Source organism: Asparagus officinalis, chromosome 6, assembly GCF_001876935.1.
Source record: "Asparagus officinalis chromosome 6, Aspof.V1, whole genome shotgun sequence".
Classification (NCBI taxonomy): domain Eukaryota; kingdom Viridiplantae; phylum Streptophyta; class Magnoliopsida; order Asparagales; family Asparagaceae; genus Asparagus; species Asparagus officinalis.
The window spans coordinates 1354005-1374616 of NC_033799.1; the positions used below are offsets into that span (position 1 = coordinate 1354005).

A 20612-nucleotide genomic window follows, 5' to 3' on the forward strand; every position below is an offset into this window, starting at 1 on the left:
CCTCTTGGTGATGTGGTGCTGTCCTCCGCGGTAGCATTATTACTAATAGCCAAATAAATAAGTAAATAGTCCAACTACACCAAATACGTGTATTATATATTCATAAACAATATTACAAAAATTACCTTCGACTCTGCATGTGGATCGGGGCGAGAGGATATATCGGTTGGGCTGAGCGATGTACTTCTCTGTGGCATCCGCACGAAGCTAAATCAAACCAGAAAAAGGGGAAAACATAAAAAGACATCAATTTCGAATTATTTTATGTCTTTTCTTAATCCAACTGAAACGAAAAAAAAAAAATTTCCAACGAGAGTCAGTACCCTATAGGCGATGTGGTCATCGGTTTTGTTGGTTAACATGATGTAACACAGGCTGGCCCTTTTTGATTCGACTGATTAATTGGCCGGGGGGAAAAACAAAACAAAACAATGAAATTAGATGAATTATGAGCCAAGAAGAAGAGATCAGCTTAATTCGCAGTAAAATCCTAACAGTATTATAATGTTGAGAAAGGGAACTACTACTTACACGGGAACCTGAGTACGGGCGGGTCGACTTGAATCAGCTTGCCGGTTGCCATGGAAGAGAGAGAGAGATGATGATGATGAACGTAGCTTGTTTTTTTTTTTCCTCCAAAACCCCAGATTAGCTATTTTAAAACCCTAACTTTAGTACCGTTTAATTTAATTTATACCCTTTAGTTCAACAACCGACTTAGTTAACCGGTGTTTCCTTTAAACTATATTACGTCATCAACCAGCGACGTAACTGACGATGGATATATATATAATTCTTTACTCTTCTTTGAATTTGTTATCTCCAAACTCCTCTAATGTATCCCTAACTAAACGAGAACTCTAATTCCTTAAAAGAAACAAAAACAAAAAACAAACCAAAATTATGATTGTTGAGAATCAAGAACCGCATGAAGTCGAGCTCTATGGCTCTCTAGTTGAGAAGCAAGGCCCGCATGATGTTGAAACCGTAGTTAGATTTTAGGACGGGTAATTACTTGTTATTGTTTTTGAGAACATCGATCACAATTTTTTCCCCATGTATACCCCCTCAAATATCGATATTTCCCAAGATCTAGATTTTTGCTAATTCCTCGCATTTGATAACTTTTTTTTTGGCTAATGGAAAAATCCAAATAAATTACAAGATAACCCTTCATAAATAAAAAAAAAATACAAAGATTCTCGTGAAAATTTGAAAAGTATAAGTAATCCCTGAATAATGTAAACACCCAACTAGAAAATCTGAAAATCATAAACAATCCCTCCCTGAAAAACATGCTAGAATAATACAAAAAATTTACGAACCTCTAGAAAAATTCAAGACCTCAATAACAAATCTAAAAATTGCAAACAACCCCTCGTGAATAGCCCCCCCAGAAAATTTGAAAATTACAAACAGACTTGAAGAATCTGAAAATTATAAATAACCCTCTCCAAAATCCAATAATTTTAAATAAATTTTTTATGGGAATTTTTTAAATTTTAAGGGCTTATTTGCAAATTTAAGATTTGACAAGGGGTTGTTTGTATTTTATAGATTTGTCAGGTGTTTTTTTTTTTTATAATTTTCAATTTTAAGGGGCTCTTCTTCTCCGGCCGATTTCTTGTTGCTCCGGATGGTTTGTAGAGTCTACCATAGTGCTTTTTTGTAGGTTCTTTGAGCTAATATCCTCTTTATTTATTGAGATTTGTTAACTATGCTTTCTAAACTCCAAGCACCACAATTCCTCTGGAGTCTTATTCTCTCATATGGCTTGTTTCAAAACACTCGAGAGCAACCATTCACTTGGTTGGAGTTATGTTCTTCTCTAAAGAGGGATTCATCAATCAACCGGAGCGAATAATTTTATGCATCATCAACTGAGACCCTGTCCTTCTACAAAGATTCAAGCTTTCACAAGGCAATGCCAATGCCCTCCGATTCATCATGTACTCAAAGAAGACCTAAGGCAATCCCCACGGCGCACGGTCAAGAACCCACCAAATAGAAATAAGGAGAAGTGAATCTCTTCTCTGTTCTGTGAAGCCCGAGCCATGAAGAACACCACATCTTCCTTCGATCTGAGCCGAAAACACATATCCCCATCAAATAATAGAGATATTGTGATATTCATACCTTTTGTAAAGAGAGATGCAATTGTTGTCATGTTTTATGTTGTCATAGGATCTCATTATGAACGATTAAGTCACACCTAAGAACCCGTGCTCCGATACTAACTAAAAATTAGAGCAAGTGCACCAAGCTCCCACCGCCGCTCTCAAGGCCTACGTTCAGCAAGCTCCCAAGGGGCTCCCTGGGCTGATGTGGCCAGTGGGGCCCACCGGAGCTCTTGGGAGCTCCCAAGCGCTCCACAAATTTGTGGAGCGCTTGGGAGCTCCCAAGCATTAAAAAAAATTTTTTTTTACAAAATCCCCCTTACTTTTAAACCCAATCCTTAAAGAAATATTTTTTTTTTGCGAAAAAGTCTTTGGCCTTTGTATCTTTGCAATAGAAGTGAGGTTTTTTTATAGAATAGGGTTTTTTTTTGATATTGTTGAAGCTCCTAACTAGGAGCTTGTTGGAGCTCCATAAAATAAGGAGGTGCTCTCAATGCTTATTTTTATAATTTTTTATTTCAAAATGCTTGAGAGCTCTTGATAGCTTGCTAACTAGGACTCCCAACTGGGAGCTTGATGCACTTGCTCTTACCCTATAGGAGGGCGAATTGGGTGACATGACGGCTATTTAAAAATTTAGACTTTAAAAAAAATGTAATTGTTACAATTATGTTTTATCTGTGAGCTAAACAATTTCCACAACTCTACCCCAATATAAATTACACCACAGATAATCATAATAAGCACAAAAAAGATGCAATTTTAGAGATCGCTACAAAAAAAAAAGCACAACCACAAACATGAAGATTTATAGTGTTTCAACAATCTTGCTTGCTTCACTTCTATCAACCTCGAAAATTCCACTCAATCCACATTCAAATTGAAAACTGAGTTACACTTTGACCCAACTGCCAATGTGGATATGTTGGACTTCAACTCATTAATGATGGTATTATCTTCTATGATTTTTTAGGGGATTATTTTGGACAAGAAATGTCGACCTAATGATTCAGCCATATTGGGCCACTACAGCCACCATCGGCTCTGTGATGTTCACTGTTGAGAGAGTTGTTTATTCCTTATTGTTTAGTGTCATATTGGTCAAAGAAAAACTCCTTTATTATCCAAAACACAATTAATCATATTCAAAAGGGAGCTAAAAATCTCTCAAAGGTTCACAAACTCCTTTATTATCCAAAACACAATTAATCATATTCAAAAGGGAGCTAAAAATCTCTCAAAGGTTCACATTAACATGTCAGAGCCAATCTCTCCTTAATCATATTCAAAAGGGAGCTAAAAATCTCTCAAAGGTTCACATTAACATGTCAGAGCCAATCTCTCCTTCTCTAGTTTTCTAAATCCTAGCAGCCATCTTCTTAAACCTAGTCGCCACCCTTCCAAACCTAGCCGCCACCTTCTACTACTCTAAAACGCAAGCTACCACCCATTGCCATCAAACCCCAACCATATGCCGTCAACCGTCAACCCTCGCCGCCACCACACCCGACCACATTACTGTTCAACGACACTGTTCATCCCTTGGTATTATTACACGGGCTACTGTTCATCAGAGATATTGTTCATCCGCGATGCTTCTCAATACGAGTAGCTGTTCATCTGTTCCATGCCTTACTCGATCAAGCTAGTCATTTGGCTTAATCAACTATATTTTCATAGCTATTAAACTAATCATTAACCAATTCGATCAAGCTAATTATTTAGCTTCATCTTAACAATAAGTCGTAAAAATTCTCTTTGAGATTGTTGTGCTGACGGCGGCGCCGAGGAACCAAAACAAACGCCGATCCAAGAAGGCCAAAAACAACCAAATATCAATGTTTTCGTCGAAAGTTGCCTTCATCATTGATTTCATTAAACTTCAAACGTTACAAATGAAATTCAAACAACAAAATAATAAAGATTACAACTTTCTTGAAAATAAACACAAGATCCGTTTGTCGTCTCTTGCTTGCGTGGGTCTTTAGCCTGTAACGGGGACGTCGATATCCGTGGACTACCTGGCAATCAAATCTGATCCAGAGCTTCGTCGATCCGCGAGGAGATCTAGAAACTTGAAGCGCCTATCTCGATAAAAGCGAGATATTTGCTCTTCTTAGTATTACCACAACGGGATAAGACTAAGGATCGGGTACAGGTAATGTAGATCTGACGAAGAAACTCTCTTGCGTTGAAGTGCTCGATCACTCTTCACTCCGGCAGGGCTTCGCCAATTCTCTAAAACTCCAGATCTGAAAAAATAAGGCCTAAAGCTTGTATTTATAGGCATGAGGGGTTGCGGAGAGGTTAAAACCACTTAAAAGGCCCAAATCCGCGCTGAGACACCCTAGGGGTGTCTTGGCTTGGCCGAGACACCCTTGGGGTGTCTCGGCTTGGCCGAGACACCGTAGGTGCCTCAGTTCAGCTTTGAGACGTTTTCAATGCCCGTTTGACTGTTTTCGTTGTAACTTCTTTGTCTGAACTCGGATCTGAGTGATTCCAAATGCGTTGGAAGTCTGACGAAGAATTCTATCAGTTCCAATGGTTAGATTATCTGTAGAATGAACGAGACACGAAGGGCGTTGTTCCTTTTGTAAACATCGCGGGGTTCTCGATTAGCCTGTGTCTTCGTTATTCCGAAATCCTATCAACTCACGTAGTTCGTCGGTTCACTTCAAGCGTTCACTGACATCAATCGAACTCCTGTGAACCAGATAGTGATGTTCATTGTCGTTTTTTTAACACTGAGCTATTCGTGGAGACCAATAGGTAATTTTCGATGCCTACAGATACCCCCTCCAAAGCATTCCAGACTCGTTTCTTTTATAGAAGAGGCTGGAATACTTTGGATGTGATTGATCCAGCCTTCAGTCGGCGTAAAGGACCTGTAGTTAGCTTCAACTCTTGGCTCCTTCGATTTTCGGTCTATTCGATGCTTTGACGAATAACTGAAGTTCTTCCGGCGTTGCGTTTATCGCCTGGCCGCCGTCGGAATCTCGAGTCTATCACTAGTGAGTTGAGTTTGGCTCGTGCCATTGAGTTGACTTTGAATTGACTATCTCTGTCATATTGTGCTGACTTAAGGTTTCAGATTATCGTATGTTGACTTTTGGTCACAACGCGTTGACTGGCGTTGACCTAGGGTTACGCGTTGACCGACGTTGACCCTAGGGTTTCGAACGTCGAACGTTAACTTTTTGGTCGCAACGCGTTGACTGGCGTTGACCTAGGGTTACGCGTTGACCAGCGTTGACCCTATGGTTTCGAACGTCGAACATTGACTTTTTGGTCGCAACGCGTTGACTGGCGTTGACCTAGGGTTATGCGTTGACCGTCGTTGACCCTAGGGTTTCGAACGTCGAACGTCGACTTTTTGGTCGCAACGCGTTGACTGGCGTTGGCCTAGGGTTACGCGTTGACCGGCGTTAACCCTAGGGATTCGAACGTCGAACGTTGACTTTTTGGTCGCAACGCGTTGACTGGCGTTGACCTAGGGTTATGCGTTGACCGGCGTTAACCCTAGGGTTTCGAACGTCGAACGTTGACTTTTTGATCGCAACGCGTTGACTGGCGTTGACCTAGGTATATGCGTTGACCGGCGTTGACCTTAGGGTTTCGGACGTCGAACGTTGACTTTTTGGTCGCAACGCGTTGACTGGCGTTGACCTAGGGTTACGCGTTGACCGGCGTTGACCCTAGGGTTTCGAACGTCGAACGTTGACTTTTTTGTCACAACGCGTTGACTGGCGTTGACCTAGGGTTACGCGTTGACCGGCGTTAACCTTAGGGTTTCGAACGTCAAACATTGACTTTTTGGTCGCAACGCGTTGACTGGCGTTGACCTAGGGTTACGCGTTGACCGGCGTTGACCCTAGGGTTTTGAATTGCTCGGTATTGATTAGTGTGGATTTCGTCGAAATATCCAATAACCGATGAAAATAGGTAAATTCGGACTCGAAAAGGGGTCGGGGGGGCTCGAACTGGGTTGGCCGAGACACCCTTGGGGTGTCTCGGCCAAACCGAGACACCTTAGGGTGTCTCGGTTCCAAGGCCGAGACTTTTCCCCCCCTTTTTCTTTTTTTTGCTTTTCTTTCCTTCTTTTCGTTATTTCCTCTTTTGAACTTTCCTTTTTTTTGTTATTTCCTCTTTTGTTTCCCCCCCTCTTTCCAAATTTTCAAAAGAGAATCCTTTCTTCTTTTAAACTCCTTCTTCTTCCTTCCCTCCATACACCATTGTTTCCCTCTAAGAAACCCATTAAAATTCCCCTTTTAAACTCAAAACAATTTCGGATTTTGGTGCTCCCCCTTGGCCGAAATTCTCCTCTCCTCAAAGCTAGGGTTCTTCATCTTCAAGCTCAAGAGAGACTTCTTGGTTTTGGGCCCCCCCCCCCCCTTTTTTTTTGATAAAGATCATAGCTTTTTGTTCTTATAGGTTGGATTTTGTGGAAAGATAGAATTTTTTGATGATGGGTTGTGTATGCATGAAGTATTTGGGGGTTTTATGCAAAACTTGCAATATGACCGAATTTTGGGGGACTTTTATGCAAAAGTGGACTGAAATTTATAGGGGCCTTTATGCAAAATGGGACTGAAATTTTGAGGCTTGGACTTTAGACCCACTTGGCCATAACTTTGAGGGGTGCTTCATGCAAAAAGACCATAAATTATTGAGGGTTTTATGTGTAAATATGGGCCGAAATCTTTTTTGGGGGCTTATTTGCAAAATTGGTCTGAGAATTGAGATGGTGTTCATGTAATAAAGGACTGAAATTAGGATTTGGATTACATGTCCATTTGGTCGAAAATTTGAGGGGGTGCTTTATGCAAGAGGACCAAAAGTTGTTGAGGGGTTTATTTGCAAAATCGGCTAAATTTTACAAAAAAGGTTTATTTGCAAAATTAACCAAAATTGGGGGTGCTAGATGATCAAATATCATGATCGTGACCCAATTCGAGCGTATCCTTGACCTGAATTTAGCCTTGAACACGAGGGGTATTTTAGGTATTTCACCAAAATTTACCGTAAAATGACAATCATTATTTGGTATGCACGAAATTTGTAGGTTTAATTAGACTTCAACTATAAAATCCTATTTATTCATAGGACTTTAGTTCAAGTTCTTAATTTCCCTTTTAAATTTCGTGTATTCATATTTTAGATTGTACCTGACTTGCTGCTTTTCATTGCAGGTTTTCGATGTCGCCACGTCGACCTCGACCTCCTAGGAGTCGCTCCCGTTCACAGCCTAGCGAGGAAGAAGTTCCCACAGTATCCTCCCCTCCAGCGGCATCCTTTTTCGGGGGTGAGAATCTTTATTTCTGTATCCCTGATTGATCCATTCGCGGGTCATTAAGGAAGGACCGACATCCTCCTTCGTGGGGATTGAGGTTTTAGGATATTGGTGGTTCTGTTACATCCTCGTTTGGCCCTTTCGCGGGTCATTCGAGAAGGGCCGACACCCTCCTTCGCGGGGGTTGAGGTTTCGGACTTGTTTCGCTTAGCCAATTCAAGTCTTCTGGTATATTGGGGCGATCTTGTGTCGTCTTACACCTCCATTGCGCAGCTGATGGCTACTGTGGCGAGGAAGGATATAGATAGAGCCGGGCTACTCAGCTCTTTGGATTCCAGTCGCGAGGAAGTGGCTAGGTTGAAGGAGGCCTTGAAGCACGCCGAGGAGTCCGTCACTATTATTGCAGAAGAACTGGCTGGATTAGAGCGTTCTCGTGGACAGGCACTCGAGAAGCTAGGATCCACACAGGAGAGATTGATGAAGTTGAAGGATGAAGCCGTGGAGATCTTGAGCAGTTCTGAAGAATCCGTCCGAGCTGGTCTGCAGGCAGAGCTTGAGCAGAGTTATATAGATAGGCTTTCTAGTTTAGAGTCTCATGTCCTTAGCCGTCAGCTGCCTTCGGGCTAACGAGCTTTTTATTGTATGCTTTGACTTGATCTATTAATAGAGACTCCGCATTTGATTCCTTTATGGTATTTCTTTATTTATTTTGAACTCAGCGATGATAAGATTTACAGGATTTTTGGCAAACCCCCAGCCATCAACGGGTTTGATATGCCTTTACCGATTACCGTTTGAATCGGGCTAGCATGTGAATTATTAAAACCCGTCTCACATGTAACGTTGTGCTAAGAGAATTGCTTTTCTTAGGCTTGATGCTATGACTTTGAATACATAGACTTAACCATTTCTTATAGGGAAAAGGTACCCCGCGCCGCGTATTAGACGACGACTTATCCCTTCTTAGGCTTCGGGATAAAATTCCCTAAGTTTAGACCTTGGTGTCTTTTTCAATCGGCGAAAGACTAAACCGGCAATGTGTGTTAGACATAGACTTTGGGATTTTTGGCAAACCCCCAGCCTTCAACGGGTTTGATGTGCCTTTACCGATTACCGTTTGAATCGGGCTAGCATGCGGATTGTCTAAATCCGTTCCGCATGTAACGTTGTGCTAAGAGAGTGAATTCTCTGAGGCTTTGTGCTATGATGCCGAATACATAGGCTTCGTCTTTGTTACGGGAACAGGCTACCCGGCAACACGTATTAGGTGTTGACTCGTCCCTACTTAGGCTTCGGGACAAAATTCCCCAGGTGTAGACCTTGGTGTCTTTTTCAATCGGTGAAAGACTAAACCGACAACGCGTATTAGGCGTAGACTTATCTCTATTTAGGAGTTGAGATAAAATTCCCCGTGCACCAAGTGCTCGGATTGGAAGTTGGGAATTGAGTCTTTTATCAGAACAAAGACGGACTGGGAAGCGGGAGAGGAAGAATTTTATATTCTATCTCCCGGGACTGAAGAGGAAGAATTTTATATTCTATCTACAGTCGGAAAGGAAACTCAAGGTGGGATTTCCACCCCCAGAATCCGAAAGGATGAAACTAAGAGTGGGATCTCCACTCCGAGAATCGGAAAGGTTCGAACGACCCTAACTTTTATAGGATTAGTCATTTGAATCAAAAGAATCCCTCATTCATTAAGGAGAAAGCCCAATTTCGACCCTAACTTTTATAGGTTTGGTGGAAAAGGAACAAAGGTAGAATTTCGTTTATCGAAAAGGAATGATTCGGTCTTAGTCCTAACTATTTGTAGATTTGACTAAGTGAGATCGGGAACAATCCTAACTTTTATAGGTTTGATTGTCCGAACTGAAAGTGGACCTCTCGTTCACGGGAGGAATCGAGAGAGGAATTTGGCTTTGGCCCTAACTTTTATATGTTTGACCTGAAAACAAAGAAAGTGAAATACAGGTAGCAATGAAAATACCAACTCGTACTATCACTCCCAGGGGGACTTCAATGTTAAGTGATTAGGACCTAACATGTTGAGTCTAAGAATTGCCAGTGACTGGCGGATAGAAATTTTGGTGAATCTCTCGTTGATTAATTTGATCAGCGGGTGATTTGGTGAGGAAAGATTAACCTGTTAAAGGATTGGATCTCATCTCACCAAAATAACTCATGAGAGTTAGAGAATTTGACAATAAGAAGAAACATTCCGACATTCAGAGTTCGAACGTGGATTTCTTATTCATCACTTCTACAGTGACTGGGTTATCCCTAAGAATACCCCATGTGGTTTTTTAGGAGGTACTTGAGGATGGCTGGAACTTCATCATCCTTGAAAGAGTATCGTTGCATCTGAAGTGACTGTTGTGGCGATCGCTCCCACGGCTGTCGTTGTGACGTTTGATCAGCAGCGAACCTGGGTACGAACTCTGATTGGCTTTCCTCGACCCTCTTTCTTTTAGGATAGCGTCTAGTCGAGGTGGTGACAGACTCGACTTCTTTCTGCTTCTCGCCTTCACTTTCATTTTTCTTTGAATGATGTAAATCCCACCTAATAACTTGATATTTTCCCCTCTCCTCGTTTTCTAGTCGAGGTGGTGACAGACTCGGCTTTTCTCATGTCGTTTTCTATTCGCATGTATATACACATATACATCCGCATATATACCAATATTCGCATCTGATTTTCGCGTTTATGGTTATGGTAAGTATCATATCCGAGCCGTATCCGAACAGTTTGCACCCCTACATGTTACATACCCACATGACATTTATCTGGATTGATCCTATTAAGCACTAAGCACCTATAAGCCGACCTATCTGAATTTATCCTATTAAGCATTAGCCATCACTCATCGGTGTGTTATTGACAAACACACATGTTTGCTATGGAACTCTTGGGACGAGCCAGTCCAATTGCAGCCATGGAGGTCGCTCTTAAATGGTGCTTTTGCACCATTGACTTAGCTCATGTTTGCTATGGAACTCTTGGGACGAGCCAGTCCAAGAGCAGCCATGGAGGTCGCTCTTAAATGGTGCTTTTACACCATTGACTTAGCTTGTCCTCAAAGAAAAAAGATTGTTTATTAAAGACATCAGCAAGTCAATTTTATTAATCCGACATTCAAAGAGATACCATGTTCATGCATTATGAATTAATTGAAGCATTGTTCAAAAGTTCCTAGTGGTTACTAATTCCTATTAAAATGTCACATTCACCTCTTCAACAACTCTGCATTGTTCAAAAGTTCCTAGTGGTTACTAATTCCTATTAAAATGTCACATTCACCTCTTCAACAACTCCCTTACTAATCCTTTCTTCTTACTAATTCCTATTAAAATGTCACATTCACCTCTTCAACAACTCCCTTACTAATCCTTTCTTCACCAACGAATTCCTGTTTAAAAAGAGAATAATGCATCAGACATGTATAATAAAGAGACTTTAAAAACTAAGAGGTAAAGTAATACTTACCTAATCCCATGGACACTTCTAACTTCTGAACATGAGAAAATGACTGCTTCAGAGCCTTGTTCCAGAAATTTAAACAACATTCGGCAACTTTCAGTCTTATCATCTAATAGGATTTGAAAGAAGAGGAATTGGCTCCTTATTTGTTGATGATGACTAGTAAGGCCCATGAAAAACAGATGAAATTATTTTGAGATTTGTTTGCAAGCAGCTAGAAACCTATAAGAAAGGAAAATTTAGTTGCCAGATAATTACGTGGTATGCATTTAATTAATTTGAAAGAGCTCTAAACCATCAGAGTAGATGACTGCGTGAACAATGCTAATAAACACAAAAAGTAAACCTATATGTCACCAGCCATGCCTAAAGTCTCAAAAGCACAAAAATACTCTACATAATAAAAAAGAAACAACTATTAGTTGCAAGAAGAAAAACCAACATTTGAGAGTCCTTCAGTCTCATGTCATTGAATTGGCATTACTAACTTTAAAAAATAAACAAATATTCACAAGACTTCTAGTAGCCTGTAAGATAGAAATCAACTAGATGAAGAAGAAGAGCACATTTCTCAATTCACCGCGCAAATCCTTGTAAAAAGAAAAAGGAGAAGAAAAAAATTTACATTTTATCACATATTAACTAGTTATTCTGAAGAATGAATATCCGTTTACCTCAGTTATTCACTTCAAGAAAAATGTTATTCAAGAAAAGGTTCATTGATAAAAGTAACCGAGCATGCACACAATTCAGTTCAATCTATTCATGTAACCAGAAATTAATCCTCTAACTCTTGCGTTTTGCATATAAATGCTAGTGCATGAAATTAAAGTTTAAGATCTGAAATACTTTTTTTTTTTTCACAACCACTTGTGCTGACAAAGATTTTTAAGGAATATATAATCAGTAAGTTTGCACTGAAAGAAAAGTTCGTATCCTGTAAATCCCACCTAATAACTTGATATTTTCCCCTCTCCTCGTGTTCGCTTACTAAGTCCACATCTGCATGTTGAAACCAGTAAAGGCTGCCTTAAAAAGCCTATTGACTGCATTCAGCAGTTAGGGGCTACAAATACCAAACACCGGTGGTTATCTATTCATAGGGTAATGGTGACGCATAAAGAAATTATCTCTTCAGACACTTTAAAGAGAAAAGGACCATATTCAAAGTATATTATCAATAGCGCTTTTTGTGTCTAAGTGCCCAAAGAACCAGTTGTTATTGTTCATTGACAACAATCAAACTGTAGTTGACTACAACAATAAGAAAAGATCCTGGGTACAAGGTCCAATTGAATTACTATCTCAAAATTTTACTTGTCAAAATGAAAATAAAATAAAACAAAGGCACAAGGACACAGTGGATTTTGTTTGTGAAAAAAAAATTATGTCATCTTAATGGTGATAATAAATAAAGGGCGCTTAAGGTCAATACCCAATAAAAAAAAAGAGTGGTTAAGGTCAAGAAAAATATGTATGTTTTTGGGAAACAACAAATAGATACATAAGAAAGCAGGAAACGATATGTCATGATTTGCCCTGTCAAAGGTAGGGTTAAAGTAAGGAAATATACACTGAAAACATATTTCATCAAACGTGGGCAGATGGAACAATAGAAAACCACAACGAACTGAGAGTCCATAACAACTCGGATTGGATCCAAACGTGGGCAGATGGAACAATAGAAAACCACAACGAACTGAGAGTCCATAACAACTCGGATTGGATCTGCAATTGCCAAACAAAGACACAAAGGGATTGACTCCATAACCAGTTGAGTAAGGATTGACTCGATAACCAGTTGCTTAAGTTGGTCAGAAAAACATGTGATCTTGTTCATCACAAACAAATACTTCAACAATTCATGCGAAAAAACCTGCACGGATCAAATTGCTGGACGGGTCTACAAGTTTTAAAGTTTAAAGCTCGTAACAAACGCTCGCAAAATATATCACTAAAAGGAATTTAGCAGAAATAAATGGCCTAGCTTATTAAATGATTGTCTGGCAAATGAAGGGTACTTGTCTAAGTCTGCTTCTCAAGTGTAACCATCTAATTTTGCTTTTCAAAGATTTATATGCACATGTTTCCAACAAAATAATTATGCATGTCCTTCGTTTCTATGTTATTTTATTTATTTTGGGAAAGATAAGTGCATCATAAATCGTAAAGCAATTTTTGAAATTTCGAGGGACACAGCCAATATAGAAAATGAATGAACTTTTTTTTTTTGTTTTTTCTGTCGCTAACCCTATTAATCTTCTTCCAAATCTTTCATCTGGTGTTCTTACGAGCTCTTCTTCCATCAGGCCCTACCTTACTAAACCTTTCTACAATAAGTAATTCCACAACCATTGTTTAATGAAATATTTCTTCACAAACTAATTCGTGTTTAAAATGAAAATTAATGCATTAAACATATGTAAAAAAGAGACTCTCTCTTATGGAAAAATCAACTCAAAAAGAAGTTTTCCAACATAAGAGGTAGACTAATAAAGATATTACCTAACCTCATAGACACTTTCTACCTTCTGAACAGAGAAACAGACCACTTCAATGCATCCTTACCAAAATTTTAGACAACAAATGTGAAGTTTCACTCTATAAATACCCAGGATAGCATCCATTTATATCACATCAACCAAAGCTTAATTTCTCATTCCTGAAATGGCTTATCATATCCTTTTTCTTACCCTCCTCGCCCTCACCTCCTCTCTTGCAACGGCTTCTGATCCTAGTCAACTGCAGGACTTCTGCGTTGCCGATGATATGTCTCATGGTACTTCAACTTTTTAATTTGTTTTGTATTATAAGTAGTATGCCTGCCTCTAATTTTTGTTATGTTTATATTGCAGTGTTTGTGAATGGGTTAGTCTGCAAGGACCCAAAACTGGCACTGGCTGACGATTTCTTCTTCTCCGGCCTTAACATGCCTGGCAACACAAGCAACCGTCTGGGATCAAAAGTAACGCTGGTCAGTGCAGCTAACTTACCAGGCCTCAATACTCTCGGCATCTCCTTGGCAAGACTTGATTTTGCACCCTATGGGCTCAACCCGCCACACACTCATCCACGTGCAACCGAGATCCTAACAGTGCTAGAAGGAACGCTCTACGTCGGATTTGTGACATCAAACCCCGATAACAAACTCTTCACTAAAGTCCTCAACAAGGGTGATGTGTTTGTGTTCCCTCAAGGACTCATTCACTTTCAGTTTAACACCGGTTACACAAATGCTATCGCGATTGCAGGACTTGGTAGCCAGAACCCAGGTGTGATCACGATAGCTAATGCAGTTTTTGGAGCAAAGCCTCCTATTTCCGATGATGTTCTAGCCAAGGCATTCCAGATTGATAAGAAGTTAGTGGACTGGCTCCAAGCTCAGTTTTGGATGGACAATAACTAGGACGGTTGGCAAATGCTAATGATCTCTATATATTTCCCCTATTGTTGGGTTCAATAAGCAGCATTTTTGCATGTCGTTGGTAAAAAAATATGTTTTGTACTTTGCTTCCTCTATAATATAAAAGTTTACTTTGCCTTGAGTTACAATAAGGCTCCAATCTAAGCAACTTAAAGCAGAAGGAAAAAAGAAAATGTATTCCCTTGATAACCACTGGAGACTGACTCAAAACACAATTAACTACATTCAGCAGTTAAGGACTACAGTTCGATTATTATTCGATCAGAGGGAAATGGCGACGCATAAAGAAACACATCACTTTAGACACTTCTTTAAGAGAAAGGACACTATCATAGTATATCTTCTGTATACTTGGATGATCCGCTCCGTTGAACTTGATCTACATATTCTAAAACCCCAACACACTAAGTTTGGGGTGAACCCATCGTCGTTTGACCCTTCGTCGAGCCATGTGAAAAGTTCTATTCATTCGAAACCGTTAAAATTGATATGAGTGGATGAAGGGTCAAACGATGACGGGTTCACCCCCAAACTTGGTGTGTTGGGGTTTAAGAATATATAGATCAAGTTCAACGGAGCAGATCATCCACAATGTAGCTCAATCATGTGATTTTAGGCCACATCCTTAGATGATTATCTAAGGCGTCAACTTAGGAACACTTCTCCCTCTCTCTCTCTCTCTCTCTCTATATATATAAACTTATTAACTAATTTATTCTTGAAAGGGAGATATTCAACAAATTATGAGCAAAAATATATAATTAACACAAGGGTGAAATAGACATGAAACAATATGAACAATATAGCGGGCAAATAACCAATGCAAACACAAGAAAATGATCATGGAGTTCGTTCCTTCCGACCTACGTCTCCGCTTCCCACTCTCAAGGAGAACTCCACTATCTCAACCAGTTTTCAACGCTAACCGAAAACGTTTACACCTCACAATCTCGGTTTTCTAGCCCACCGAAAACTTTCACAACTCACACTCTTGCAATCACACTCTACACCCTCTAAGTGTTGATCGAGTCAGTGTCGCCTTCCTCAAGTGCTCGGAATTACCACCTCTCTCTAGCCTTTACCACCGACCTCACTCCTCTTAAAATCGATCCCGTCTCTCACCACACACTTCTCTTGGTGTAAAAGTGTATTACAAAGTGTATCTCACAATTAAGCACAATAACAAATGGTTTGTTCTCTAAACAAGATGAGAATACAATATAAGATCACTTTTAATGATACACTCATCACAACCCAAATTATACTTAATATAATAATATTAAAAACTCAATAGGTTGTGTGTACAATCAAAGAGTAAAATGAAATCAAACTCGAATTAATCTAGCAAATATAAATATAACAATTTAAGTATAAACAAGCTAGATAATTGAGTTGAGAAAACTTCTCCAAAATCACAAAGAGATGTAGATGAAGAGATGATGTTGAATTCCTCAAACCGAAAATGTAAGCCTCCTCTTTGTGAAAACTTCTTCACACAAAACAGACTTGAAAAACTTATTAAACACCCTTAAACACTTGTAAAACTTGTTTTAAAACTTTCTTAGGTTAACTCAGAAGTTAGAGGGTATGTGGTATATATAGGGACCCCGAGAAACCAGCTAAAACCAACAAAAAGTACAAAACAACAAAATCTAAAAAATAGTTGTTACTATGTAACGGTCATATTATAAGTTGACTTATGACAGGTATAAGTCGACTTATGTCTTTATAAGTCGACTTGTATGAGTTATAAGTCGACTCAGCAGACGAAAAAATCTAACTGCACAACATATCATAAGTCGACTTATGAGTCGACTTAAACGTGCACAGGACCTGACATGCGCAGTAAATATCAACTTCAAAACTTGTTTAAAAATATCAAACAAATTCCAAAAAATATAAAACTTAGAAAATGTTTATAAACATGAAAATGAACATGTTATAAAAAAAATTTCAAATTGCATTTCTTATTTGTTAAAACTCATCACTTTGCAAAATAGTCCAAAAACACGAAGTCTCAACAACACATGATTTTGACAAAATATTTTCAAACAAGTTTGAAACTTCTCTTAAGTGGATTAATAGACTTTATAAAAGATGTAAAATAGTATAATCAAGTCTTTTATCCATAGACATATTACTTTGCAAACTTACAAAAAATATAAAAAACGAAAAACATGATTTTATTGATTTGAATATGTCAAAGCTTGATTTTAATGAAACCATTTTAAGCACATATAAACATGAAACGAATATGTGTATATGTAATTATATTCATGTGTTACATGTTTATATAGCTAAACACATTATTTTCCAAAACAAAATCGATAAATAGAAAACTAGCATATATGTATATATATATAACTATTAGTTTCATATTTATACGATTTAAACTCAAAAGCTATAAAACGAAAATGTGTATGTGTGTATAATGTTTGAGCTTTAAGTATTAACACACATAATTTAAACACCTAAACTAATGTACCCAAGCTTGATGATCTTCAATATGCTCGTCTTGATTTGCTTTGCAGATGAAGCTTGATCTTGAATCTTTAACTTAAATTGTATTAGCTTCATTCTGATATTCTGCCAACCTCCATTGAATGTTATCGTTAAGGCGCAATCCATCTAACCTCCAAATTAGGATCTTTATGTAGAATATCTAACAATCAAATGTAAACACCATCGTTATGAGGTACAACTATTTCCAAATATATGATCTGATGAGTCGTCATCTCCATCCAGCCAGACAAGCCGATACCCCAGTGTCAACACGATGAGCGGTGCTAATCGGCACGAGACATCCTTACCTCCCAAACGAGTCGACATCTCGACCGACGAGAGAGATAGCCAGAGATCAGCTAGCAGTCCGACTCAGCCGACCATACGAGTTTTCATTCATCAATGTCAACATGAAAGGCGATACCAGTCGGCCCTCTCGCAGCAGGCAAATCACCAAGAGCCCAGTCGAGTCGATACTCCTCCATGTCGACTCGAAAGGCGAGGCGAGTCGTCACCCGACTCCATTCAGCCAGCAATCATTGAGTCATCACTCCTCTCAACGAGTAGAGACTCTCCTCGCGAGTCCCATCATGAGGGACATTGTTTTCCAGCTAAGCTAGAAGATAACTTCGCCAAAGCTTATCCATCCTGACAACAAGTCATATCATGTCTACTCAAAGGCTATGCGTCATCACGCCACTTATCAGCCCACGTCTCAACGATCGCTCCTCAAATCGAGGCCGAAGTGATCTTCCTGTCGTCAGCCGACACATGTTGAGCAAAAGATGACTCACCTTCCAGCTCACACTTTGTCACTGCCATTTGCATGGCCGAAGTGACTAATCTGCCATTAACATCCTTTTTATATACAGATGCTATTCGCTATAGCCAAGGGTTCGTAATCTAAACTCTCCTCCTGACCTAAATCTCAGAGATCATCATCTCTAATGCATATAGCATAAGAACACATAGTTCTATTATTCCACTCAAGCTCAAGTTCATCAACTGACTTGATCATCGGAGGTACCACGGGGAAATCACCATCACGCCCTCTAACGATCTTCTTCTGTGCATATCGTTCATTCTAACTCAGTGACCAAGACATAAAGTCGGAGAATGAAGCGGCCCTCTCCATCATCTTTCATCACTCCGCAACCATCCTATTCTGGATTATTCTGTGTGATCCAAGCATCAACATATATATAGAGCAATTCTTATGTCAACTTAAGTGGATGATCCACCAAAATTTCTATCCACTTATGTTGCCTAGGGATTATTGCATGATATGAAAAGTCTTTTTATATATAGATATATAAATGAGTAGATAGAAACTTTGGTGGACAAAGGTTTGGTGTCCACTTAAGTTTTGTCCACCAAAGTTGACATAAAATCAACTAATAATGTTTTTAAACGTTACAGTCCCTCATGTGCTACAATAAAATGCTACAGTATTTATTGTAACATGAATAGCTTATCTTGGATCCTCCTGTTAGTAATACAGTAACAATGCTACAGTACTTTACTGTAACGTGAATAGTGAATCTTGAATCCTCCCATTATTATTATATATATATACATATGTGTGTGTAGAGAGAGAGAGCGCGCAAAGCTCCTATAAACTTAAGTGGATAGGGACTCTTTGTCCACCAAATTTTTTATCCATTGATTTTGTATTGAGATTTGTGCTAACATGTGATACAAATCAAGAACAACCCAACTTGGACTCTATCCCTTTCATCCACTTCGTCGAGAATAAATAGATGAATGACAGGAGTCACCCCAATGAACAAATAACCAGGACTGTTGGAAAATGTTGATTCTCTGTATGTGTTTTCCTGTGTTGGGTTAAAATAAGCAAGTAATGTGTGTTTCTGGTTGCATGTTGTTGGTAATGATATCAGCGTGTAGTTCGTGTTAAGATACAATGAGGCTCTAATCTAGGCATCTTTCAATAGATGGAAAAGGAGAATGTATTCTCTTGATAACTATAATAAAACATCAGCATATGATGAATGCATGCATACACAACGAGCAAAGCAAACAAGTCCGTTCACTTTCAGATATAAAATTTCAGGTTCAGATATGACAGGTATTACTGTATTAGTTAATTAATCCTCATCTGTTACAGAAGGACACTACTAAACATGGGAGACTTTTTTCCTTTCAATTCATGAAGTTATCATGACAAAAATGATCAAACTGTTAAAGATTACTTTCAATAGTTTAGAAACAGCTCTCACCATTCACAAAAGTGATTGCTCCAAATATGCTTACAGCATCAGATTGAAAATATTCATGCTGATATTTAGTGCGAAGAATGAGCATCCGTGTACCAATATACACTTACAAATAGATAGTTTAAGGTGATGAATCAAAATTTTAAATTCATTATTCAGCGGCCATTTCATGCATACTTCCACGAGTACTTGTATAATATCAAACAAATATAATTGAAAAAAAAGAATTACAGATTAAAGTAACTAATAAGCATGCAAACAATTCAATTTTTAAAATGATAATAAGGGAGACCACCAATGAGGATTCAAAATAACAAATTTCTGATGGCATGACAAATTTTCTTGCTAACTGAAACATGTTTTCCCATGTGTAATAATTGCTATAGTTTTTTTAGACCTCATGATATTGACAGATAAGTAAATTGATTCCATTCATTCATGTAACTAAGAAATTAATCGTCTTATTTTTTACCTTTTACATATAAATCTTTGTTCTAAATTAAATAGTTAGATCTGAAAGTATTTCTTTTCTCTTACAACACTTTTGTTGATAAAGCCAGAAGAGAAAATTCTAATTAATAAGTTGTTTGTGCCATAAGAAAAGGCTTACTGTCTAATTTCTAGCTAATAACTCGATTTCTTTTCCTGTTGATCACTTAATGAGCCCACTACTAAATGTTGAAAGCAATGAAGACTGCTTCAAAAGACATTATTAATTGCCTCAAAACTCAAAACACCTCAAAAAACCGAACAAACAAAGAGAATACCTTAGTAAATGCTTCTTTAAGAGAAAATGGCAATTTCAAAGTTATGTTTGAAAGTTTTTGTTATTCTACAAACTGACAGAACCAGTGCTTAGCGTTCGATAACAACAATTAGGCTGCTACCTGTCTACAGCTTTAAGAAAAGAAAAAAAGCAGAAGGTCTACTGCTCAAGGTTTTATTAGTCAAAAGGAAAATTAAAATAAACAATGCCATAAGGCAGGTGGATTTTCCCTTGTGAAAAAAGCCACCATCTCTAATTGTGATAAGTGAATTACAGGAGCAAGCTATTATGTCCAATGACCAAAAGAAAAGAGTGGTTAAAGCCAAAACAACCCAACTCGGATCAAATCTCGTCCATAAGGCACTTTAAAGAATATGTTATGATAATTTCTTTTAGGAAATTTGCTATTTATAGTTAACCATTTCTGATGGTGAAATAAATGCTAAGAGAGAATTTTGAGTTTTAAGTGTGTGATGCTATGAAAGTTCAGAAGCTAGAAATCATGGTAATTTGTTTCTTTGTGTAGTGAAATTTTGTGATTTTAATTGTTTGTCCGGTTATGATTAGTGATACTTTTTTTTTGAAGTAAAATAGGACAAGATGCCCTATCATTGTATAAATAAGAAGCTAAAAGTATTTACATATATTACATCTAGTTGTGATTTAACAATAGATCCAAATTGGGTAAAGGAGTGGACCTATGTCGTCACTCTACTCAATAGAGGAGCAAAGTAAAATCACCCATAGATATACAAAAGAATATACAAAAATGCTTATAGCTTACCACCCACCACAACG

General features: G+C 38.4%; 2 protein-coding genes across 2 annotated transcripts in view; one reads left to right on the forward strand and one right to left on the reverse strand.

Moving 5' to 3' along the window:
* LOC109844222 (putative germin-like protein 2-1) overlaps nt 1–11184 on the reverse strand; it is a 67202-nt gene extending 56018 nt beyond the window's left edge. The window contains exons 1-2 of the mRNA XM_020413188.1: nt 10892–11184; nt 10770–10814 (exon numbers count right to left, since the gene is read on the reverse strand). The gene's annotated coding sequence lies outside the window, so the exon portion shown is untranslated. The remainder of the gene's footprint in view (nt 1–10769; nt 10815–10891) is intronic.
* On the forward strand, nt 13538–14437 carry LOC109844227 (putative germin-like protein 2-1). The gene is made up of 2 exons (XM_020413196.1): nt 13538–13664; nt 13741–14437. The coding sequence occupies exons 1-2, from the start codon at nt 13553–13555 to the stop codon at nt 14289–14291; spliced, it is 663 nt and encodes a 220-aa protein (XP_020268785.1). The 5' UTR covers nt 13538–13552; the 3' UTR covers nt 14292–14437.